This window comes from Neopelma chrysocephalum, unplaced genomic scaffold (genome assembly GCF_003984885.1).
Source record: "Neopelma chrysocephalum unplaced genomic scaffold, ASM398488v2 Primary Assembly neopelma1_180, whole genome shotgun sequence".
Classification (NCBI taxonomy): Eukaryota; Metazoa; Chordata; class Aves; order Passeriformes; family Pipridae; genus Neopelma; species Neopelma chrysocephalum.
In genome coordinates this window covers 1,526,533-1,551,704 of record NW_020897842.1, presented here as the reverse complement: position 1 = coordinate 1,551,704, position 25,172 = coordinate 1,526,533, and the positions used below count along the sequence as shown (strand labels likewise).

General features: G+C 48.4%; 1 protein-coding gene across 3 annotated transcripts in view; it reads right to left on the bottom strand.

The window, feature by feature from the left end:
* Positions 1-25,172, bottom strand: part of PRDM16 (PR/SET domain 16) — a 253,931-nt gene that overhangs the window by 37,904 nt on the left and 190,855 nt on the right. For all 3 annotated transcript variants that reach the window (XM_027702074.1, XM_027702075.1, XM_027702076.1), the window contains exon 4: positions 3,121-3,255. In XM_027702074.1, coding sequence (XP_027557875.1) covers positions 3,121-3,255 — 135 coding nt within the window. The remainder of the gene's footprint in view (positions 1-3,120; positions 3,256-25,172) is intronic.

Below are 25,172 nucleotides of genomic sequence, written 5' to 3'. Positions count from 1 at the left end.
GGAAAATTGCCTGGAAAAAAGCAAAGGACAGGCTAGGAGTGAGCCCAGAGCTCAGGGCTGAGTCAGAAAAACAGGACTCGGGATGATCCAAGCTAAGAGAAAAAATGAAATAAAATAAAACTGCTATTAACAGACATTTCTCTTGCAGCTGGTAACCCAAACCCAAACCAGCACTAAAACACAAACCGTGGTCTAAAAGGTCCATCTAGTTCATAGATACAGTCACAAATTTTACACTGAAAAATCCTTCAGAATTACCCTGCCAAAGGCTGACACTGCCCCTGTGTCACCCTTTAGCTCCTTTTCCTCTCCTGTTTGTTCTCAGAACAAAGTAGCTCCTTGTATTTAAAAACGTCTGCTGCAGTCTTTCCAGAAATATAGGACAAGCTTCATTAATGATCAGGGAAAAGCTGGATTCTGCTGGAGTCACATTAATTTCATCAAACATTTCATTATAATAATTAACTTCATCTTGCAATCGTGTTACTGATGGTCTGGATTCATTAAAACCACTGCTGTGTTTCCTCTCCTTTTTTATTTCTTGTGCACTGAAAAAACCTCGGATTTACTAAACCAGCAGAAGATTTACATTCATAAATCAATTATGGTCATTTATAGAAAAGCTCCAAACATGATCATTTCTCATTTCCCACCACAGAACAGGCAACTCTCCTAATTACCAGTTTAATTTAACACTAAATAGTTAACAGGATAACTAGGGCTTGGTAGTGCTCTCACGGATGACTGAAACTACTCAATTTCTTGATTTTTATCAAAATTACTCCGTGCACGGGGCACCGAATAGAGAAAAAATAAAAGGAAAGTATATATATAAAAAAAAGAAGGTAAAAATAAGCCAGAGGAATCCTTTTCCAGCCTGGGCTGGTACACGGATCTGCTGTGTGGCTGTGAGCTCGGGGCAGCACAAAGCTGCCTCTGCCTGCAGCAGTTTGCAGCTAAACCCGAGCAATTTGGTCCAGACACCGAAATATCGGTGCTGCAGAACCACAACCGCCACACTCCGAGGCTGATCTCAGAGCCCGGCATCACGTAATGGGAGCCGGGCATCTTTATCTCTGACAAAAAGTGTTCAGGAGCCCCCGGAGCCCCGGGACGAGGCGGGGACGTTTCAGCATCCCCAGGGCAAGGGACGGGGACGAAACGCGGCGAGGGAGAAAAGCCCGTCCCAGAACCACCTCCCTGACGAGGATCCTGCACAGGAACCACCCTGTTCCCTGCACCAGTTACAGCCGTGACCTGTCTGAGCTCCGACACAGCCGCGCGTTTGTACTTTGGGGGGGGACAAAGAGCACCAGGGAGGGGAGAGAACAGCTGCTGCATCCACCCAAAGATCAAAAACCCACCCACCCACGGCATCGGCTGCAGCAGAGGAGCTCCAAAACTCAAAACCAGCTGAAAAACGGCTCTTTATGTCCTCGTCTCACAAATAATGAACCCCAGCAGCCGGGGGGGGGTTTGTACCTCCTGCCCTCCCACCGCCAGCCCCGTCCCGGGGCCCCGGAGGAGCGGACACAGCCAGGATGGGGCTGCACCTTCTGCTTTTGTTCCCGTGTTTTCCTCCTTTGGAGTCGCCTCCCCTTTGTCTCAGCCGAGCCACATTGCTTTTTATTTCCTCTTTTTTTTAAGGCGCTGTGTTCTGTACCCGGGAATCCCGAGCAGAGTCACCAAACACGTGTGTAAAACACACATAAAACCCCTGCAACACACACACCCCTCACAGAGGTTATTAAACACAGGCCTGATTTTTTCCATCCCCTGTTACCCCTTTTATTCCCCAATATCTGCATCCCAAATAAAAGCTGCAGCTATCACCCTGGAAGCCAGCTCAGGCCATTATATTTATTACATAGATTCTGTTTAATATTACAGACTCCTGAACTGCTCAAGTATTTTCCTCATGAAGGCAGCAGTAGCAACAGGAAAAAAATAAAACATTTTCCAGACACATTTAGTAAATCATATCATTTTTCTAGCATTTTTTCAAGTCCTCCTTCAGAATCACAATTATCTCAGTCAATCAAGGATATCTTCTATTCTTTTCAAATACCTATTCAGCATGAATAAATATAAAGAAAACGGGCTAACGTTATTCTACCTGTGAAAATTGGTTTCACAATTGAAAAATAGTTAATGAAATGTCTCAATTAATCTCTTTCTAACTAGAAGTACATTTTAAATACATTATAATCTGTAACGGGGGGATCATTCAACAGTCCAGATTCTGCTGTCAATTACTTCACTAGAAATTTTATTTTGAGTCTTTAAGAATTCAAATACTCTTGTATTGTGGGGGGTTTTATTCAAAAGGCACCTTGGCCACTTGGGAATTATGAATTCACTGAGTGTGATGAAAGCCCAGAGCAGCTGATAACATCCTTAAAAGTCCTTCACAGATCCAAATCTGCCTCCTGTTTGCTGACAGGTAACAGCAGCAGGACAGGATTTCTCATTTAAGCTGGGTCTGAAACAGTAACTTGGATTTGATTTGGGCTCGACTGGAGGTTTGTGAAACTCGAAATGAGGATTGCTCATCCTGAATCCATTTTTGGGTTTAAGCTTCAGAGAAATTTGCAAACACTGGCAAACCTCATAAAAATCCCATTAATTCCATGTAACACCCCTCACTCACACCCCCCCAGCACTGCTGTCACCTGCCTGGGAGGGTTCCACCTGCCCTCCTCCTCCTCAGCAGGCTCCCAAACCATCTCCCACTCTCCCTTTCCTCTTCAAGGCAGACACCAATGGAGTTCCCAGCCTGGAATTGTGCTCCCCACCCACCCCTGCCCACAGTTCCCATGGCCATGAACCCCCAGTGTTGATTCCCACCCGTCTCAGTCTGTTCTGTCACCATCACCCACATTTCACAGCATCTGCTTCACCACCAGAGGAGTCGGGGGCTGGAAGATCCGAACTCTGGGGGTCCCAGGGACACCCCAGTGGAGCTGCTGAGCAGATCAGTGCCTTGGCTGGCTCCTGTCAGTGCTGCCCCTCCACACCTTGCTCTGACCAACCCCCCCAGCCCCTGTGGAGGGTCGGGGTAGGCACAGCAGCCCCTGTGGAGGGGTGGGGTGGGCACAGGGGTGGGCACAGGGCCGTTACCTGCTCGTTGACGTGGCACAGAGCCAGGTTCTGCTCGTCGCAGGAACAGGACACACGGATGTACTTCAGCCAGCTCCCAGCCCCAGCCTGGCCAGCGTCCACACAGAACTTCTCATGGCCCAGGTCCTCAGCAATCTGCAGGGGAACGGGAGAAAGGCACAGGTCAGCTGGGGCCAAACGGCAGCTCTGGGGAGAGGAGAGGGGGGAAAACTGTTTGCGAGGCAGGACTCTAAACAAGAAACAGAAGAGAGAACACTGGATGATACACACAGCTGACAGAGAGATGACAAGAGCAAAACCAGCTCTCAGCCATAATCTGGAATTCCTTGTTGGCAGAACATCCCAGCACATACAGCAAAGTGGTCCATGAGGAACAGGATCAGGACCACAACTGGAGACAAACACACAGCTCTGCTCTCCACACCAGTTCAAGGAACCAAAGCAGGTAATTCCTCCAAAATGTGTTGATTTCAGTGACAAGGTCCTTAAACTGCTCCATCTTCACCTTATCTATTTTATCCTTTCATGCAGGACCAGTTTTAATGACAAATATTTCAATACACTTTCAAAACAAGTCACTTTCCACAGCGCTGGGAAATGGTGTTTTAAAAAAATGCTTTAACAAATGATACTTTCATTTATCAAAGTACAGCACGAGAAATCCACTGACCACGTCTGTGGGGCTGAGTGTGAGATACAACTGGGCTTGTGTGCAAAACTGGACTCCTTCCAAAAGAAAACCTTCAAATAAAACTCCAGGTGTGTGGAAAAAAGAGTTAATTAAAGGTTTGTGATTCAAAGAAACACACTGGTTTACCAGGAAGAGACTTTTGCTCTCTTAAGACAGTGAAGTTTAGAAACAGAAGCAGAGGAGATGCTCAGCACTCCTGACAGATGTTTGGGATGATCCAGTTGGCAACTCACACAAAAAAGCACATTTAAAAAATTACACAGGACACCCTGAAAACAAGGAAAAGGCCTTTGAGCCCAAGCATGGCAAAACCCTGTTCTGCTCCTAAGTGGGCCTCCCTGTTACAGAAACTCCTTTTTTCCTTAGATTTCCCTCTACCCTGACCAGACCCTGTGTCAGTGCAAATTACTTCAGTCATCAAAAGCTCTTAACATGCTTTTACTAGCAATTAATTCTCTCAAAATCTCATGGGATACGATAATACTTTCCCATCTATTTCAAGACAGAGGAAAAAAAAAGAAAAGGTGGGAAAACAAAGGAAAGGAAAAATTAAAACCCAGCGATGACAGCAGCAAGTGGAGTCCAAGGCTGGGCTGAGGAATCTCGGGGGGATGTTGCCAGTTGAGACTCTCGCTCCCAGCCCTGAACTCCCAGGACTGCAGGACCTGCCAGCATCACCAGGAAAGCTCCCACCTCCCTGCACACATTCCCTGGTCCCTCAGCTCCTGCACTGACCCTTTGCCACCATTACTCTTTGCCTTCTTCCTTCCTAATCGAACACAGCACTGAGAGTCACTGAAATCCTGCATTTCCTCCCCAAACGTGTGTTTGGGACAGGACTGGGGCAGGAAACAACCTGTGTGTGCTCAGTTCCTTCATCCCCTGCCTGGGAACACTCACGGCCACTGACTCTGCCCTGAGCAGACCCTTCCTCAAACCCTGCTACTTTCTAGACCCCCTTGTTCTGAGCTCTGCTGGGAACACCAAAGGTCTCAGGTGGGGCAGTAATGGCACACGAAGCCAATTTTAGGTTGTCTGGGCTTTGCAAGAAAAAAACAACAACAAAAGAGTGTTTGTAACATGGGTTGAAAGACTGTACTAATTCAAGCTAAAATAACCATAACTCCTGCTTTATCTCAGGGAACTCCAGGAACACAGAGGCTGACTGGAGCTGTTGAGATTGAAGTGCTTCTCTTGGCCTTACTGACCCCAAATGAAGTGGACCAGTCAAACCAGCACCTCGAGGGGCAGGAGTGGGGACACACCTAATCAGAAAGTGATAACAACTTCCAGGGAATTCCTCTGGAAAACAGAATGAGACGAATCATCGATGCTCAGCTGGTCTGAAGCCACTGAACAGTTTTTAAAGGTTTGAGTGAACAGCAGCCCACAAACATCCCAGTGCCATTAATTTATAAGGCAGCAACTGGTGATGCTCAGCCACCCTGGGAACACAATGTGGAAAACTGCAGGACTTCCCAAATAGGTTGTTTTACTTCACAGCTGTATCTTACAGACACCCTCTCTCATCCTCTAGAATTGTTTGATGAGGACACTCAGATTGTAGAATCACAGACGGGTTTGGGTGGGAAGGGACCTCCAGGATCATCTAATTCCATGGGGAGACAGCTCAAGGGAAGCTCAGAATTTGGCTCAAATTCACTTTGCAGAGCCCTGCTCAGGCTCTGCCTCAGGAGGAGGTTCTGCCAGAGCTCGAAATCACCTGAAACTGTGGTTTTATCTGCGTGGGGAAATAAAAGCCAAGCTGGGGGTGTGAAAGCTGACAGATCAAAACGAGAAAAAAAGAGGTTGCATGAAACCCTGAGAACTTCAGCTCCTGTTTTTCACACACACACTCACTGTACCCCACAAACAGAACCCAGCACCACGGCCCAAGGCCCGGCAGTGGCACTGGGGGGGACTCTGCAAACAGCCACCCCTTAGTGAGGGTGATGCCTCTGCTGGGATCAATGAGGACCCTCTGAAAAGAAAATAAAGGTGGCAATCAGCTGGTCTCAAAGTGCTGCAGGAGCACAGGGTGCTCCGGGGTGAGCTCAGCCCTTGGTGGCCAACACCTCTAATTAAAGAGCGAGTTCACACGCTCACGCTCTGGGCTGATGTTCTGGGTCAAGGTTATTTCACAGCATAAAAAAACCCTGAGAAATCCAAAAGCCACCACCAATCACTATCTGCGGTATCTATTTTTTCCTCTGTCAAATGTGCACACACAGAATAACATTCTCTCTTCCTCCCACCTTAAAAAACTCCGGAAAAACAAGCTGAAACCTTTCACCACATCTTCTTCCAGTTCAGACCAGAAGGAAATCAGAAATTTCCTCTGGCGAAATTCTGCAAGCCAACTGCTTACAAGTCGTTGTCAGTAACTTAAAAAAAAAAAAGAGATTTTCAGTTTGAAAATGCTCCTGGAAAGCTCCTGGAAAATTCATTTTTCTGTGTTTAGAAGAAGCAGGAGCAGCACCAAGAGATAACTGATGTTCTCTGAAGAAGGGCAGGTGGACAGAAAAAAGAGAGGGAAAGAATGTTGGCTGTGGGTAAATTGAAGGTCCCAGATGGAAGCACAGAGGGATTCACCCTGCAGTGAACTGCTGGAAACCTCAGCTCCACACAGCTGCTGGAGTGGGGCTGCACTCACCACAGCACTCCCCTCCAGCTCTGTTAAACCTGGTTGTTCACAGTTAGGACCAGAACTAAACCCATCCCTACCCAGGACTTATCAGCAGCTTTAATCATGAGCCCATCCATTCACAGATATCCCTGTTCCCTGGACAGGTGAAGGCTGACATCAGGTATTTATCACCAACAGCAACAAAAGAGATGCCACAGGAAGGAAAACCCAAGCAGAAGATGCCGTGGAATGAGCAGGACTCTGCCCTGGTGGAGCTGACAGGGAACAGTTGCAGTTGTGCCTGTGCTCTGTGCTGGGGCTGGCTCTGCACCAGCCAGGCAGTGCAGGGCTCTCTCCAGTGGGTAATTTGGCTCAGGCATTAAAAGAAGTTGTCAGAGCGAGAGGAGAGGGGGAAAAAAGGTGTGGAGATATGGGAGAGGAGAAAAAAAATAAATTTATACTTAATAACTGGCACTGGTTTTGCTGGTCTGTAACCAGTACGTGCTGACACTCCAGCCAGTTTTGGGGCAATGCTCGTCACCCCCTTGATCCTCTGGGATCTGAGGCACAGCATCCCTGCCCCTTGGAGCTGGGCTTCCTGCAGGAACACATTGTGTCCCTTTTGCCTTGTCCCCATGTTAAACCACGGGCGGGCAGGGACAGCCATGTGCACTTGGGATCTGCTGGAAAAGCAAACTTCCATCTGGACTGTGGCCTGAGGGCTCAGAGAGTTAATTCCTGTGGGAGCATTTCCTCTGCCTCATCTCCCCCTGACCACTCTTCCATCTGATCCCACCCACCCCATCATGGATTTCTCCCTTTTTTTTTTTTTTTTACTCAATATGCCAAGAACTAAGTTCATCTTTTCTCCCTCTGCTTCAGATGGTGAGTTCAGTGTTTATTTATTAACCCACGGCACCTCCCAGGACTTTTGTCTGCAAATCCAACAGTTCATCCAAGAACTCCCAATTCCCCCCCTCTTCCCTGCCAGTAACTGTGCCCTGACTCTGTCTGGCGGAGTCGTTCCCTGTGTTTCCACAGAACGCTCTCTCCTCCCTGCTCCAAAGTCCCCATCCTCCTCCTCTCCAGGCCATCTGCTCCAAACAAATGCACCTTCACGTTCCCTGGGATTGCAGGGCTTTAACTGGCCCGCAGCAGAGACAGGGATTTGGGATGCAGAGCCAGAACGCCGGCTGTGGCTGCGGTTCAGGCTCATCCCTCTCCGGCCAAAAGGAAATTGTTGTCATGTTCCAGGGCTCACTTTGCAGCTTCATCTGCCGCGCAGCGCTCGGGCTCTGGATCCAAAAGGCTTCATTGATCTCGCAAGGGCTCCGTTCCATAATTTATTAACATCAGAAATGCTGAGTTATGGAGCAGAAGTTATGGAAAAATTCGCCTCGAACGTTTACAATTTTTTTTGCACATCATTTGAGGTTTCCTGCTCCTCTAATTTGTGGGCTCTCTGCTGGGTTGCTCCTTTCACGTTTTAATGGGCAGAGTCCAAGGCCTGGCCCCGGCAGAGGTGTGCCTGGGGGCCGCAGTGCCTGCGGATCTGTCGTCAGGTCGCTTAATGGATTCCTAGTGTGCATGAAGAAACGAAGCAACCAGGAGTTTGCCATCAGTGACCCAGCGTCCTGTTGCTATAACATCCCTCCCCAGAAGCCCAAAGTGTAATAAACCTTCTCATCCCGTGGTCGCAGGATCTGCCTCTGACAGCTTGGCTGATGTGCGCATTTTATTTGGCAGGAGTCGGAGATTTTTCCTCTTTTTTTCTCCCCCCCTTTTTTTGCTTTAATGACCCACAAGCTGATTTAGAGCAATAAACTGTTGCCATGAAGTTTTGTTGTGTTTCTTTTAAATAAAGGGGAGGGAGGGCCTGCTGCAATTTATGACTTTCAGAAGTAACTGAAACAGAAACTCCATTCTTGCCACAAAATGAAGAGAAAAAGACTCCATCCAGAGAAACACCTCTGTCAATGTGTAGACACGAAGCCTAGATGAACTCATAAATTCAGCACTCTGCCCGCAATTAAGCAGGCTTCCTGGTGATTTGACAAAGAGTTAATGAGAAACGTGTCAGACACAAACAGGCCACAGCACTGGAAAGTGAAGGGAAGAGCAGCTGAGCCAAACCCCACTTGTCTGCTGCCCCAGCCCAGGGCCACAGGAAAAGCTCTGAGAGGACTCAGGGAGAGCCACTTTGAGTTATGTACAGTAAACTTCTTGTCCAAAAAAAGTCGGTTCCCAGCCCCAAAACCACCAGATAAGGACAGAAAGGGCCATTCCCTGAAAGCCTCTGCTCTCCATGAGGAGCAGCAGCAGAGCTCTGGCCACCACCCTGCACGAGGTGGTCAGACCCTCGTCTGCTGAGTGACCCCCACGGCACACAGGCAGTGTGGGGGGCTCAGGTCCTAAGGGCTGATCTGCAGGATCAGAGAACTTAGTTCATGTGTCTGGCTCCATGAACAGCCTCCTGTCCTCAGGAGTCTCCTCAGCATTCACATCCTGTCCTCTCTGCAAGCAGACCTGGAGATTTCCAGCAGAACACAGAACCCACCAGCCCTGGGACAAAAGCCCACAGTATCCAAACACTGGGAAAGCTCAGAGGAGAGGAAAAGAAACCTTTATGGTTCTCCCACTGTCAAACAAGCAAGTTCCCTCCTCTTCTAAACTGAGCCAGAGACGGGAGAACCACGAACATGAGCCAACTCAGTGCAGTCCAGCTGAGTTTTGGTGACACTGATGAGCCTGGTGACACTGCTGGGTTTGGTGACACTGCTGGGTTTGGTGACACTGCTGGGTTTGGTGGCACTGCCAAGCCCGGAGCCACTGCTGGCCCATGGGACACAAAGCGCTGCTGCAGCCGAAGGGAGAGAGACCGATTCGGGTTTTTAAAAGGATGAATGTTTCTGAACTTTCACTCCTGCCCAAGCCACACGCCTGGAGTGGGAATTTTCCACTGGTGTGTGCGTTTCTGAGTCTGCTCTTGGGCTCCTGTGTCATCTGGCTTTGTGAGGGATCTGGAGGAAAACCATCAGCAAGCTGCAGGGAAGGCTGTTACTGGGACACACTTCTGTCACGGAAAAATAACCTTCTCATTCTTTTTTTTCTACCACATCCAAAGCACACGAGAAATCACATGAAAAAGCCTGTTTTCTACCAAAACTCCCCGTTCAGGTTCCAAGCAGAGGAGCCTGGATCACTCACACGAGCTCTGTAGGCGAGCTTGGATTTCTTGAGTGCATTTGAATCCAGCAGAGCCTTTTGAAGGGCTGCCCACTATGAACTGCTCTTCTCTTACACACCAGCACAGACCAGCCAGGGAGTGTTTCCCATGTGCCAGCCCTGCATCAGGATAAAACAACCTGCCACCCTGCAGTGTCATTGCTGTGTCCCTCAGGCACCTCAGATTGGCTCCAGCAGAAGGTACATCAGACCTGACCATAAACACAAACCCTGGCAGGAGGAACCACCAGCAGCAGTAACCATCCAGGACTCCCTTTACGTTAAATTTACATTTATACACATTAAATATGATCTCCAGGAAAGCATCTCCTGCTCCCCACAGCAGAGGCACCACACTGACACGGGGCAGAGCGAGTTCTGTGCAATGGGGCACAGGGGAAAAGTGAAGAACTCCTGAGAAAAACCCACACTGGCTCTGCTTTCCCTCCTCTGCCTATAACTCCCTGTATTCCTGTTCTGGAGGTGCAGTTTTCCTACCCAGAAGACACCCTGAATAACACAGGATGTCACAAAAGGTGCTGCCAGTGCCGATTCCTGTTGATGAATTAAACCAATCCCACCCCCTTGTTTTTCCCTCCCACTCTCACCCTCACAGCTAAACTTGCACAGCAACATCTGATCACCACGCAGAAAAGCACAAAGTAAAGATGTCAAAACAGGAGGCAGCTTCCAAGCTGATGGCAGGCATTTATCTCAACAAAAGCTCATTTTTCACCAGTAACGTAATTCATACCACACTGATTCAAATTAAACAGTAAACCATAAAAAATTATGCTCAAATCAAATCCCAGGGCTGCCTCAGATATTGTACACACGAGTCCAGAAAGGGATTTCCAGTTCTTTGTAATATACACACTCTAAAACTTTGAAGTTTTCCTCCCCCTTGAAAGAGTTCAGGACATCCCACTTCTGTGTTCTACAGCGTTTTGGGTCATTTCAAAAAACTGTAATTGTGAAGTTGTAAAAGCTTAAGAGATGAGAAATGAATGGGAACTTGAGAGAAATCTTCATCTGATAAACAAAAGACAGAGGCTGCTGCAGGCAGGGGAGGATTTGGAGCTTCAGGACATTTCACTGCATCAGGGAGAGGGAGCAGCAGCAAGAGGTTCTGAGCTCCCAGGGCTGTTCCAAGGGATTAAAACACACACAAGTCACTCATGCCCCAGAGCTCCTGGGACACCCAAAAGGTGCTTCTGCCACAAGGAAAACACAGCCAACCTTAAAAATAAATCCTGACCAGCCTCTGGAGGTGCATCCTGGGAGTATTTGATGTATTTGATGGATACAATCTGTAGGTCTCACTCCTGAAAACTAAGAGAATTATTCTTAGAGCTCAATACCTGGACTCAGCCTCCCACCTGGCTCTGGTGGCTGGGCCAGGTTTGAACACCTCAGCATAACACAAACCAAACTTTCTGTCAGGGAATTTAAAATTTCTGGGAATCAGAAGTGCAGGGAATCAAAGTCATCAAAGTCATGGCAACAAGACCAAGGTGTTAAGTGTCTGGAGAGGTAGGAAAGGACACGAGCTTTCATTCCACGTGTAACTCGTGCCAGATACACCCATGCAGTGACAACCACTGTGTTGGTCTCACTTCTGCCTTCCCCCAGAGCTTGTGCACCCTGCCTGAGGTGCTGCTGGGCCATGACTGACAGGCACCACCACACCACAGCCAGACACAACCACGGGAGGGAGAGAAGCTCCATCACAAAAAGCTGCCAGAGGTGTGGTTCAGAGTGGCAGGGAGAGTCCTAAGACAGACAGGTATCGTGCTCTTCTAGCACTAAATTTACCAGCCTAGTACAGGGTATGATTATCCCTTCTCACTTTCCCTGCCAGCACGGATAATGGCAGCCCAGCAGGCTGGGAACACTCCCGTGGAGGTGTGCACTTCTCCACACAGTCACTTTAAATACCTCGAATTTACAGGCCCAAAGGGTGCACATGTTACCACGGCTTTACCCACGGCCTGACACTTCCAGAGCAGAGATTTAAAAAAAAAAAAAAAAAACCAAACCAAAAAAAGCACAACAAAAAGCAGCTCCTCCCCCACGGTGAGCACAGCTGCACCTCGGCCCCACTCACACAGGAAACCCCCCCAAAACGGGGGGCAGAGCCCCTGCAACCCTTCTCATCACAAACAGGGACAGCAGCTGCTCTGCACGCCGGGCTCGTGCCCTTTGGGAGGTGTGAAACAGATGAGTCTGTGAGCGGGGCTGGCACTGAGAAAAAGAACCAGAGGATATTCGAGGTTCCCCGACCGACGCGGCCACTCGAAAACAGCAACAGCAGCCCCCTCTCTGAGGAGCTGGGAAAACACAGCAGTCCCCTCTCACCACCCCAGAGACATTTTCCCTTGATGCACCAACAGTGTTCTGCTCACCCCTCAGAGAGCTGAGACGTGTGATCTGTTCAGAGTGAGATTTACCGAAAACACGACCAAAAGAAGGTGCAAAAACGAGGTGATGAGGCCTGTGAGCCCCAGGCTCCCCCCCTGCTGAGCTACATCCTGCCCAAGAGCTGCCCACTGATTTATTTGATAAATGTAATCCAAGAGGCCTTCCCAGCACAAAGGCAGGGCCAGCCCTCTCTGAGAGGTCGGGAATTTGGGGTCCAGGGGATGCTCAGGCACTGTGGGCAGGGCAGGAGAGGCAGGTCCCAGCTGTGGGGGGCTCAGAGGGGCCCAGAGGATCAATGATCAGCTGCTCCCCTTGCCTTGGGCTGCTGGAGGGACAAGAGGGACCTGGGCTGGGGGAGCTGTTCCCCAGGTAAAGCCTCCCCTCTGCCTGGGGAAGCATCCAGGCTCATCCCGACCCTGTGCCCTGCAGGACAGGGATATGGGCTGAAGAACGAGAGCCAGGCCAGGGAAGCGGATCCTCAGGGCACTTCCAGCTCCTGGGGAAGCTGCTCCCAGGCTGGTTTGCCTCCCGAGGGAGGTCAAGGCTGCTCACATGACCTAAATCTTGCACAAGAACTTCACTTCGTGACCCTTACACACAGTTCATCTTCAATCTGAGCATCACTGAAATGAAAGCTGGGGACACCAGGGTGCACGTTTTCCCTTAGTGGTTTGTTTCTACAGAAAAGAAGGTTTTGGAGTTGCTTCTTACCTGAAGATCTAAAAGAGTTTCACAGAGGGGAGTTCCCCTGACAGCCACCCAGAGGTCAGCAACAATCTCACTCAATAGATACAGAGAACAAAAATAAGCAAAATATTCTGCCCTCAAATCTACACAGTGAATATAATTATTTCCCCCCCTAACACAGTGCCTCAAACTTCAGAAGGAATTCTGGGGTGCTTGTTTTCCACCAAAGCCTCAGAACTGATTATTTCCTGCCAGTTGGACAATGGGACACCCAGAAGAGGTTCACAAACCTTCCAGCCAGACCTTGTTCTCCTTTCAGAATTATGACAATGAGAGACTGATTAAATTATTTCTTCCTGCAGCTGAAACCAAACCAGTGTCCTGTCTGAGATCACAACTGAAATCTCAGCCACAAGGAAGGACAGGGGTGAATTGCACAGTCCCAAGTGCTGCCAGGGTGAACTTTACCCCGAGCCAATTCACCTACTTATGAAACTGTATATTCCAGGGAATTGATTCTAATGATAAATCTGCCCTTTGGATATGCTGAGGAACAACATTTCAAAATCTCCAGCACGGATCTCATGCCATCTCTGGGTCAAAAGACAGCTCAGCAGAGTAGTGGTGTCGAGGTAACAGCTCGGATGGAGCCACAGGAGAGGGTCAAGTGAGAGGGGCTCTGATGCCTCTGCCCGGGTTATTTTACTGAGGCAGTTCCAGCACATCTGGTTCCCTGACAGCAGGTCTCAAAACAATCCCTGATCCCACATACCAGATCTCTCACACTGCCCGAGCGGGGCAGGTTTGAGTTAGGGGGATGCTGATAACCTCCAGAATTCCTTATCTGCCATGGACACCTGAGCCCAGGCTGACAGGCAGCACCTACAGCCAACACTCTGCCCCCAGAGCCACCTCCTGATCCAACAAGAGACCTCTGCTCCTGCTATGTTGGGCTGTTCTGAAGTCAAGTGGAAGGGACAAAAAAATACAACAGCATCTGCCTTTAGAGCAATTTTCTTACCTATCAGAAAGCCAGACTCTGATCCAAAGAGGGAGCTGAGGACGACAAATATTTGCTTTATACATCAGGATTCCCTGGGCAGGGAAAGGGAACCCTCCTCATTCCCGGGTCCCTCTGTTCCTCTGTGTTTGACAGGGAAGACATTTGCTCCCTGTGCAAAGTTTGCTCGCTGTTGGGATTTCGGGATCACAATTATTGCAGGAACTCCTGCAACATGCTCCTTCCCCCAGGAAAACTGCAGGAAAACTGCAAAGGTCTGGAAAAGGAGGCTTGGGGCTTTATATTTAGTATATGAGCAGGACAGAAAATGGTATTTTGTGGTTGGAACTTGATGACCTTTAAGGTCCCTTCCAACCCAAACCAATCTATGATCATTTTCTCTCAGCCACACTAAATGTGAGGGTGGTTTTGTCTCTTCAAAGCAAACACTCTTGGAGAAAAAAATTCAGGCTTCAGGTATTTAGAGAGTTCACCTGATAATAATCTCAGAATCTTCCTCATTAACAGACGGAAACACTTTTTGTTTTGGTGACAGTTTTCTTCTTATTTCGAAGTTAAAATTCCTCAGTTACAGAACACAGGACTTCACAAATTCCTTGCAACCATAATAAAAACTATTAATTTAATGCTAAATGGAAATTATCACATTTTTAGCAGCGCTTCAGCATGCAAAACAAATGAAACATGGCCAGAACAATATTGTTTTCATTCCCTTCACAAATACTCACACATAAGTTAAGCAACTGCTCAAGCCTTGAAATGCTGCTGAAACAGTTTATTGTGCTCTAATCCTGCAGCCTTTAAAACAACCTAATGGTGGTATTTCCATGGTATAAATGATTCCTGCCTGTATCTGGCAGCCCCGGGAGTTCTCTAAGGATGAACATAAATTCAATTATACCAAATTAAATCTGAACATACATAAGCCACATAACATTTTAATTGGGGGCGATTCTTAACTTTTTTTGGAAGAACTATACAATAGTCTAGCCCCCAAAGATGATATGACCCATATGCTCACTCCCTTGAGCTGCCTGCTTTTATTAATTACTCTGGCAGAGATGTATTTATATTGATGTAGTCAGTGTGTGAACAAAACCTCATGGACAAAAAACGGTTTAATTAAAGCAGAAAAACGTGGTTTACTGGTGCTGAGCAAATCTGGTCTTTAAAGTCAGTAAAACTTTCATAAGCGATTAGATAAAAATAAATCTCAGGAAAACATTTGCACCAAATATGTCTTTGACGTTCCATGCTGAAGAATAGCATTAAAAAAAGATTCCTGAGCAGGCTCATGGACTCAATAACCCGTTGGCTGCAGCTGGGAGTGAGTTCAGTCGGCTCCTGCTCTCTCATTCCCTTCTCCTCTGCTCTGATTAACAAATCTACCTCTTCTGCCCCAAACTGCTCCCTCCCTGCACCCCCTTCTCTCTTCTGTCAGTGTTAACTTCCCAAAACTGGGCACAGACAGGACCAAGCTCTGCCCTGTCCTGCTCTGCCTCCTGATGCCCAGCACCAGTTCACTGTTACTGGTGGAGTGAACTGGAGCAGAGGCTCTGCCAGAGCTTCTCCCTCTCTGTTCCAAGAGCAGAAGGAAGAGTCTGTCCGTAAATAACACAGAAATGTTTGCAAACCACTTTTCAATGGAAAGGATGTTTGGAAAACACAGCCAGAGATGCTCAGGTGTGTACAAACCACTCCCCCCCACAGCTCCACCCCGGGCCTCGCTCAGAGCTCCACAGCAGACACAGAACACGGTGCTAAAGGGGAGAGTTTCACCCTGGGACACCGTCCCTGTCACCTGGAACCAGGGAGCCAGAGAAGCAGGTTAGGAAAGCCCAGAGCAGAGGGCAGTGCCCCCCAGAGCACCCCCATCCCTCGGCACAAGGCGCTCTTTGTGCCAGACCCTGTTCCTCCCAGAGCCGCTGCTCCAGACCAGAGCTGGGCCAGAGATGGAGATCTCACACGCTAATAAATAAAAATAAATATCTGACCTCAAGTAAAAGATCCTTCGTTTGACACTCCTGATCATTTTTTATACTTCAAGCTCAGTTTTTACTGGACAGGATCCAGCCATCCTATGGAAATGGAACAGTCTTTTTCTTCACGTGAACAAAAGTCCTTTTCTAGTCCTGAGGGCCGGCAAGTTTATCCAAATATTCTCAGTTTACTACTAGCCCCTTTTGGAGCCGATACACTCAATACAGGCACACTTTGTATCTGAGGAGCTGCTCAGGGCAGTGCCAGGACAGGGCTCAGCCCGGCTGGGAGGGACAACACAGGAGCCCCGCGGAGCCCCTGCCCTCCTCATCCTCCCCACAGGGCTGCCCACGTCTGACAGCAGCGCAGAGAGAGAGCACACAGACAGAGCAGCTCCTCCTCCCCCCCTGCCATCTCCCCAGGAAGAATGTTTGGAAATGCTAAATAGTCTTTTCCATGTTTCTACATCGGTTCTTATTTTGGCTGAGCTCGTCCAGCCTGTGAGCAGCTGCCAAGTGCATGAAGTAATGAGAAAGCTCGGGGAGGGAAGCTGACTTCACTCCAGCGGCGCTGCAGTAACACACCCAGTATGTTCTGGGGCTGTCAGCACGGCCTGAGCGGGACCTCATTAGCAAATTTGACTTGCACAGCCAGAGGAGACAAATTCCTGGGTGCCACCTTCCTGCTGCCTCGAGCTGCTCCGACCTTCCCTGCCAGACCTTCCCGGGGCTGCTGGGAGGTTCCCACCAAAGCACTGTTTGCCCCACTGCCCCCAAACCCGACCTGTGGCTGGTGGTGATGATCTCAGCAGCCCCAGAGTCTGCCAGGGATGAGAGGAGGAGAGAAAGGCAGGACCCAAAGGCACACCTGAGGTGCTGTGTCTGTGCTCTGGGCACGGGGACACGGACTGTGCTGGGTCAGGTCTGTCACAGCCCGGCCCCAACGCAGACAAACACCTTCTGTCAGAATTAAAACTCCTCTCTGGAATAACATCCCACTGAGGCACACAAAGGGAGCAGAGCCCTCAGGAGAGATGAAGCAGGTTCATTCTCCCCAGCGCTCGCACAGCGGCTGATGGGGCAACACTCCCTGAGGAAGAGGCACAAACTGGAGTCACACGAGGGCAGAGCAGGGAATGAGTCTGGAGACACCCTGTGTGGAAAACTGGGACAACTGGAGTTGTTCCACCCTGAGGAGACTGAGGGATGGGATGTAATAACGTTTGGTTCAGGCATTAGGACATGAACAGCCAAAAGTGATGAGCAGGACAACAACCAACAGAGATCACAGGTTAGACAGACACCTGCCCCAAATGCCTGGAGATCCTGTGCTGGTCAGTGGGGCTTGAACTGGAAATGGAGGGTTTGTGAGAAGGGATGAGCAGATGGATCACACAAGGTTGTTACCTGGTCATCTCTGGAAACAGCTGGAAACTGCTCCCAGCACTTCCTCTGCAAGTGCTACTATTTGAGGGGGAAAGAGTCAGTGGGAATTCCTTCTGTGAATCAGCAGAGGAACACAACACATCCAATCCCTTCAATAAGGCACTGCCCGAGGTTACATTTTAAGAACAGTGTATTATGAAGGGTCATTTTATTCATACAAGCCTTACTCACACAATGACACAAAAATTTCGGCAGATAAGGGTCCATAAATCTCTTTACCTTATTAGAAGGACTTCTAGCTCAGGAAAACGAGCCCAGCTTATCCCCAGATCATGTGCTGCCTTTTGGACAAGGGGTTTGCAATAACACAAGAGAACACAAGAGCAGAGCTGAGCTCTGCTGTAATTTCCATGGGGCCGAGTGCCACAGGTGCACTAATATAGGCATTAGTGAATGATTAGGCCTCGTAAAATATATGAATGCTGTTTCTTTAAGAAGCCATAAAATTTTATTGAGGAAAAAATCCATGTGTAAGGCTTTTGGTTCGTTTCATGCGGTCATTCAGAATTTCACTCATTTCTGACAGGACTATGATAATTAAAACTGTGGCCCGGGTCTGGTTTCTATAAAGTCCATCTGGCCTTCCGCGATGGAGAGTTTTGGAAGTATGTAATTGCCTGGGCAGCAAATAACTATTTTGCCATCCGCAGTAGTTTAATTTTGTCCCTGCAGCAGGGGAGCGAAGTCAGAGGGGCAAAAGATCATTAACGTCTGAGGTGGAAGAGGGGCTCCCAGAGCCCGGATTTGTTGAAACGCTTGACACCAATGGGCCCCATTAATGCATGGGTTAGATACAATCTGTGGAAAAGGGTCTATTATAAAGGGATTATTTGGAAGTGTTCTGTAGTTGGGGGTGGGTGTGATTGAAGGACTTAAAACTGTTACATTAACCCTTAGGGCACTCCAGGCAGTAACAAACCTGGCATTAAAGCGCTGGTGTTTGTCACAATTTCTTCACTTCCCTCCTCTCTGCCACAAGGTCAAAGAGATTAAAAACATCCATAATGCACTCTTCGGAGCTACAAAGATGAAGCTTGTTTTCTGTCCACTTTATGGCTGCAGCAGCCCCCCTGCCCCTTCCCTCTCACCCCCAACACGATCGTTAAACAACAAAACAAATCGCGCAAGACAGGCACCAGCAATTATTTTATATATATATATAATACATGCATGTATTTATTTATACATCTAAAGAAAGCCAGCACAGATGGAGTGGTGACAGGAGAAGCTCTAGAGCTCCGCTTAAACACCCCAAATATGCCTGTTCATATTTTGCTTGACTGAAAACCAAGCTGGAAATTCCAGCTTTCCTGGGAAGCTGCTTCGTTCTGTCAGGGAACAGCACACACCTTCCCCCTCGAGTGCCACAGCTGAACAAAACCACTGAGAGACTTGATAGACTTTAAAACACTTCCCAGAAATCCATGTAAGCGCAAACAGTTTCATTTACATTTTAAACAGAATTTTGTGCTATTTTTTTGTCTCTGTCAGTTGGACTCCCGTGGGAGACCAAGATCCCAGTGAGGCATCATGGGGCTGAGGCTCCTGAACTGATCAAAACCTGCACCAGCAAGGGCAGCCACGTTCCCCATCACCCACAACTGCTGGTGTTTGTGTCTTTATACCCACACACATCCTTTAACTGCCCTGCTTTCCCAGCTGGTGGGATTCCAGCCTGCTGTGTGTGTCTGTCTGGGATGAAGGATCCCTGGCCAGGATTCCTAAAGGTGCAGATGGCATTTCTGCTGTCAAACCCCAGTGCCCTGCACATCTTGTGAGTGACCTGCCTGCTCTGTGTTCTGAGCCCTGCTGCTCTCCTGGCAGGTTTTTGGAAGGCTCTTATCTCTGAATAGCCCTGCACAGACTGTTGAGCTCAGCTCTGTGCTGTTCACCCAGCGATGCCTTTAACAACCACGTGCTCTTCTGCTTCATCCCGCTCACATTAAACAGCAGGTCCAACCCAAACACCTTTCTATCTGGCCTAAGGATCAGGTTCTGCTGTGCCAATCATGTACAAAGAGGAGAGGCCAGATGAGCTGAATTTGGATGTTCTGAGTGCTTGGACACTTGGTTTGTGGGATAAGGGGCAGAGAGCATCACAAAAAATAATGAATAATGAAAATATCAAATGCAGCAATGCACAAGGAAATAAAATATATCTCAAGGTGGAAAACCCACTGCTGCTGTGAGGGGTTGGAGGGAGTCTTGTGTTCTCCAGATTCTTGTGTTCCCTTCCTTGCCCTAGTGAGGGATGAAGGAGGAGAGGTCAGAGGGAGGACACAAGCTCCAGGTACTGGGCAGACCAGTCCAGGAGCACCTTCCTCTTCCTCTGGCTGCAGCCTGTCAACATGAGAAATCCTTTCCACAAGTGTGTGCCACAATAACCCCAGTGACTGTGATCATCAGCCACTGCCAGAGCAATTGTCCCTAGAAGAGTGACGTTTGTTTTGCTTTCTTTCTGGGGGCTCATTCATTTCATCTGATCTTGTATGATCCCCAAATCAATCACCTGACTCACAGGGGGTTTACAAGACTATTGGGAATGTGGTAAAAGCCCCAGTGGCCAAAGACTGTCCTGCTTCCTTTGAGACTCTGCCACACTTTGCTGCAGGAATTTAGTGACTGGCTTGACTTCATTGGGCAGCTCTGGAAACTCTGAGGGAAAACATGTGCATATTTACAGTTCCCCAGACCCCACTTGAGACAACAGCAGAGATATCGCAGTGGAAAACACATTTTATAGAGAATTATTGAAACTGCGACTCTTCCAATACAGTAGAATGTCTGTTTGCTTTGGCATGTCCATCTCTGCTCACCACAGCAATCTGGCAGCGTGAAGCACAGTCAGAAATGATTGATGTTTAAATATGTCTGCTTGGAAGAGCAAAGAGGTTGATTAAAAACCATAAATTCGGGAAAAACAGGTTTAAAACCTTTATCTGGGGCCCCAACCCACAAAGGTTTATCTACACCAAGCAGCCACGAAAACAGAACCTCCTAATTAACAAACTCCTAAAGTTGCTAATTGTGGTTAGTTCCTACATTTGCTGTTTCAGTGCTGGGACCTGTTTGATGTGGCAAAGCTGCCCCAGCACCCCGAGGCTGCAGGCAGAGCGTGCAGAGAACAGGGGACCATCAAAGGCAGGAACCAGCTGCCTCCCTTTGCTCAAGCAAGACACCAAAATCAAAGCCCCAGAGCCACTGCTCACCTCCAAACAACCCGTCTGGGGTATTTTCCAGGAAGACAACACCTCCAGGAGATGATGCCTGGTGGGAAACACGGCCAGGTACAACCTGCTGGGAGGGGAACTTCCCACCAAGGAACCCAGACCTGAACTCAGCCAACAGCAGCAGTAAAAAAGAACCTCTGAACTGGCATCGTGGCACAGGAATAAGGCAAAGTGTGAATGGGTTAAAACCCACCTCTTGTATTTCCTGTTCCCCACAGAGTGTGGCTGTGCCACCCCATGCCAGCACCACACCCCAGTGCCAGGGCTGCGCCTGCTTCCCTGTCTGCCAGACCCACACTGGGTGGCACAGAAGTGCCTTCACTTACTGGGAGAAACCAAACACAAATGGAATTTCAGGCAGGCCCTGCAACTCCAGCTCATTTCCATCCCTTCTAGTGCCTGAGCACTGTCCCATCCCATCCCATCCCATCCCATTCCATCCCATCCCACCCTGTCTCGTCTGGCCTTGCAGGAGCTGGAGCTGCCTCTGCTCCTCCCTCAGCACCGAGCCCACCATGGGCTATAATCTTCATCATCAAATTAAATATACCTGAATGAATCCACCTCTAGATTTTGTTAAAATCCTCTTTACGCAGCTATTCAGAGGTATTCACCCACACCAAAACAAAAGCTTCTGCTCTAAGTTTGCAGACAACCCCCCTGAAGATTTTATTTTCCTATTTTTTATGGAAACCATAACAAGCAGCAGGGCTGTTTTTTCTTGGAAATTACATTAAAAATATTCTGTTCTAAAGATATCGTAGATTCATGAAGCCTTCATCTCTTCTAAATCAAGGAGAGTGAAATTCTGCCAGGCAAAGTAAGCACAAGACTGCCAAAAATCCTGAAAAGGTCTCTCAGAAGGGAAAAAAAAGAACCAGAATAAAAGAAGCTGTGAAAGTTTATGAGGATAAACACTGATGACAGGTGGAGTAGAAGCTGAAATCTGAACTCCAAAGTAACTGCAAATAAAGATTTGTTACAGATGGTTTTAATATGACCTAACACTGGGATGCCAGCTACAGTATCACTTTTTCCTGTAGGCTGGACAAAACTAATAATACAGTTATGGAAACAGGCTACAGCAGCACAGACAGGGGAGCAACACACGGCCTTCAGGACACACCATGTCCTCTGCAGAGCACAGGGTATGATCAAAAAATACCTGATAAAGAGACACAAGGCTGGAACCAGCAACCACATGCACTTTAAATAAGGAAAATTGAGTAATCACAGAATTGTTTAAATTGGAAAAGCCCTCCCAGCCCATCGAGTGCACCCTGTGCCCGATGCCCACCTTGTCCCCCAGCCCAGAGCACTGAGTGCCACGTCCAGTCCTTCCCTGGGCACCTCCAGGGCTGGGGACTCCAAACCTCCCTGGGCAGCCCCTGCCAAGGCCTGACAACTCTTCCTGTGAAGAAATTCCTCCTGATGTCCAACCTGACCCTGCCCTGGCACAGCTTGAGGCCGTTTCCCCTTGTCCTGTCCCTGAGACAGGACTGGCATCCCCAGTGATTGTGTTTGAATGGTGCCCATGGTGGCTCAGATCCCACGGTCCCGTGCTGCTGTCACTGAGCTGACACCTGGAGCAGCTCCCGTGGAACCTGCCTCTCTCCAAGGATCCCAGCAGGGCCTGCACACCCTTCCCCAGCTCCTCCTGAGCCCCAGATCCCAGTGATGCTGCTGGGACAGAGCCAACAGCCCTCAGCGGTGTCACCCGGAGATGACGGGCACGGGGAAAGAAGCCCCTTCTCCAATTTCCAGCACAAATTCACTATTTTGGCAGCTGGACCCTCTCAGACAAGAAAACAAACCGGATCTTCGTCGGGAGAGCTGTGAAGCTCTCGTGCCTGAGCACTGACTGACCTCCAGCCCCATTTCTGGACTCTCCACGTCATTTCAAAAGCAAAATCCAGCTGGAACACGCAGGGTTGCTCCATCTCTGTCTAGACTTCAAGCATGTAACACACTTGGCAGGTTTAAGCATTCTTGCTGAGATCAATGACAACTAACCTGCTGCACCACAATTCTAGGAGGATTTGGGTTTTTTTTTTTCACTACATGGTAAATCTGAAACGCAAGTCAGGGTAGGAAATGCTGCACTGTTACTGTACTCTCCAGTACCAGCTGGTTAATTAAATTGTCTTTGTTGATCCAATCAGATTTTAGAAGAACAAATGTAAAAAATATTAAAGAGAGAAAAACTTGGCAAGATTTTCAGAAGTGCCAAATACCCTGATATTTTAAGCCATATTTATCAAAGACACATCTTAATGGGAAAAAAAAAAGAACTTTAAATCAGTACTATACTGAAATAAATGTATGAATGACTAATGATCACATTATCATATTAGTCACTCAAACCAATTAACACAGCTAAGGACAGACTCAAAAAGCAGATAACTAAATCAGTTTGCACACTGCCATGTGTACAGAAATGTGCATATAACCCTGATTTATATGTTCTTCTGGTGGGGCAGGATGAGTGCAGACCCTCTGAGCACTGTGGGAAAACTCCACACTGAGGAGCTGCAACCTCCTGCCTGGTGCCCAAGTGCTGCAGCAGGACTGGGGATTCTTCCTCCTCATCCCTCCCCCTCAGGATTGTTGATCAGAACCCCACGGGCGAGTCACTTATGTGGGTTGGCTCGGAGGAATTCCCTGTGGGGGGAGAGGATCCCCTGGCACTGGGAGCTGCCCCGTCCCTGCCCAGTGCTGTCACTCGGGGCACGCAGGGAGCACTGGCCTGGCTGGAACAACCAGCAGCTCCTCTCCTTTGGCTGTAAAACATCCTGCATTTACCTAAGGATATGGTAACTGGGGGCTGGAGAGCTTTCCCCATAAATTCCTCAGGCCAGGCCAGGCCCATCCGAGGGTGCCAGCCCGTCCCCACGTGGGGCAGCGCCGCGGGCTGTCGGGGGCTGGCAGGAACAGGCAGTGGGCTTGGTGGGATGCCATGGCTCATAACACCAAATGGAGTCATCAATAAACCCAACATCAGTAATAATAAAGTTTTACCACTCACCTTATGTAACTTTTATTTTACACTCGATTAACTTTTATTGCCAACTCCAAAGAATAAAGGCATTCTTACAGGAGGGAATTGGAAACAGCTTTTTTTGGGGGAAAAAAAAAGAAAAACGGCGTATTCTCATATATAAGGGGCTGCATTCCCTGGCAGCTTAGGAGTAGCAGGGACAAATATGGTTTAAAACATGCATGGCTAATTCACAGCTAACAGAGAAACAGCCTTACCTTTCCCGAGCCTGGCTGAGTAACCCCATGCTCTCCCACCACGCTGTGCTCTGCACTTCCCAGGATCAAATTCAAGTGAGACACCAAAGCAAGAAATCCCCGGGCTCTGTCTGTACAATAACTCAGTATGACAGCAACTGATTTAGCAATTCCTGCTTTCTAATTGCAGCAAAAGAAGACCCAACTGCACGAACATTTATTCAGATCACCAAGGCAGATGCACCCGAGCTACACACACAGGCAAAGCATTTCCCAGGAATTTGGGTTAGTTTGAGGAAGCCACGCCTTTCTATATTTCCTTTAACTCATTATGCTTATTTTCTGGCACCTTTATGAGCATCAATCACGAGCAGCCCGTGCTGAACACACACCATTGTTTGCCAAACTGGACAGTGCCCTCAGCCATCATGCCTGAGAAGTCAGGGGACTGTCTAATGTCTGGTTTTAATATGGGCCAAGTCCTTTTTCGCCTCCTGTTTAGTATAATTTTATACTGGGTGGACACATTTAGGGCCTGAATGGTTTGACAGTAATGATTAATACCCTGCATTAGGAGATTCCAGTGAAAGTATTCAGGAGCACGCTGTGCAGTTTGGTTCTCATCAGATGGTCAGGTCTACAGGCCTATTAAAAACAGCAGGAGAGCTGCAGACTTAATCACAGAGGCTGGGCCCGTGGAGGGAGGAAGAGTGAGACACAAAAAAAGGAGAGAATGAATAGAAGGCCAGAGCAGAGGTGCAGGAGAGTGTGGGGTAAGTCGTGCTCTCACCAGCAACAGAACCAGGTGAGGGTTTCTTTAAAAGCTGTGCCAAAAATGGTTCAAATGTAAAATCTCTTTTCAAAACCAAAGCAGGCAAGGGTGGAAGGCTGCACGAGGCAGTAACAAAGAGTGGAAAGTGAGAATTACCTATGGTTTAATGGCAAAAATTCTAGAAAGACAAAATCAGACCCAAAGCAGAACGGGTAACACAGTGCTGTGCTCCATGTGGCAGCAGGCCCTGGAGAAACCCAGCAAAACAGTTCCAGGAGTGAAATCAGAGCAAATAAACCACCCAGGGAAAGGCATCACAAGTCAGTGCTGTTGTTTGGTGCCTTGCTATCAGTTCATGGGGGTCAGAGTCACCTCGGGATGGCTGCAAAGCTCAGTACAAACACTGGCCCAGCTGAGGTCCCCATTCATGCAGCAGGAGCCTGGAGAGCTCCAAGCTCGGAAGGCTGAGCCTCACACGACCTTCTGACTCCATTCCCAGTTCTCCCTGTGTTTCTGTGCAGGACCAGGAACTACAGAAGAACTTACTCTCCACAACAGGACAAACACCAAACCAACCACACAGAGGAGGGAAGTCTGGAACTTGTGCAAAGGCTGGATATTTATCCCATTACCCAGAAAACAGCCTTTAGAGCACAAAGTAGCAGGTTACAAGCCTGCCTCGTGAGAATCATAATGCTTCCAATAAAATAAAGACTCAGC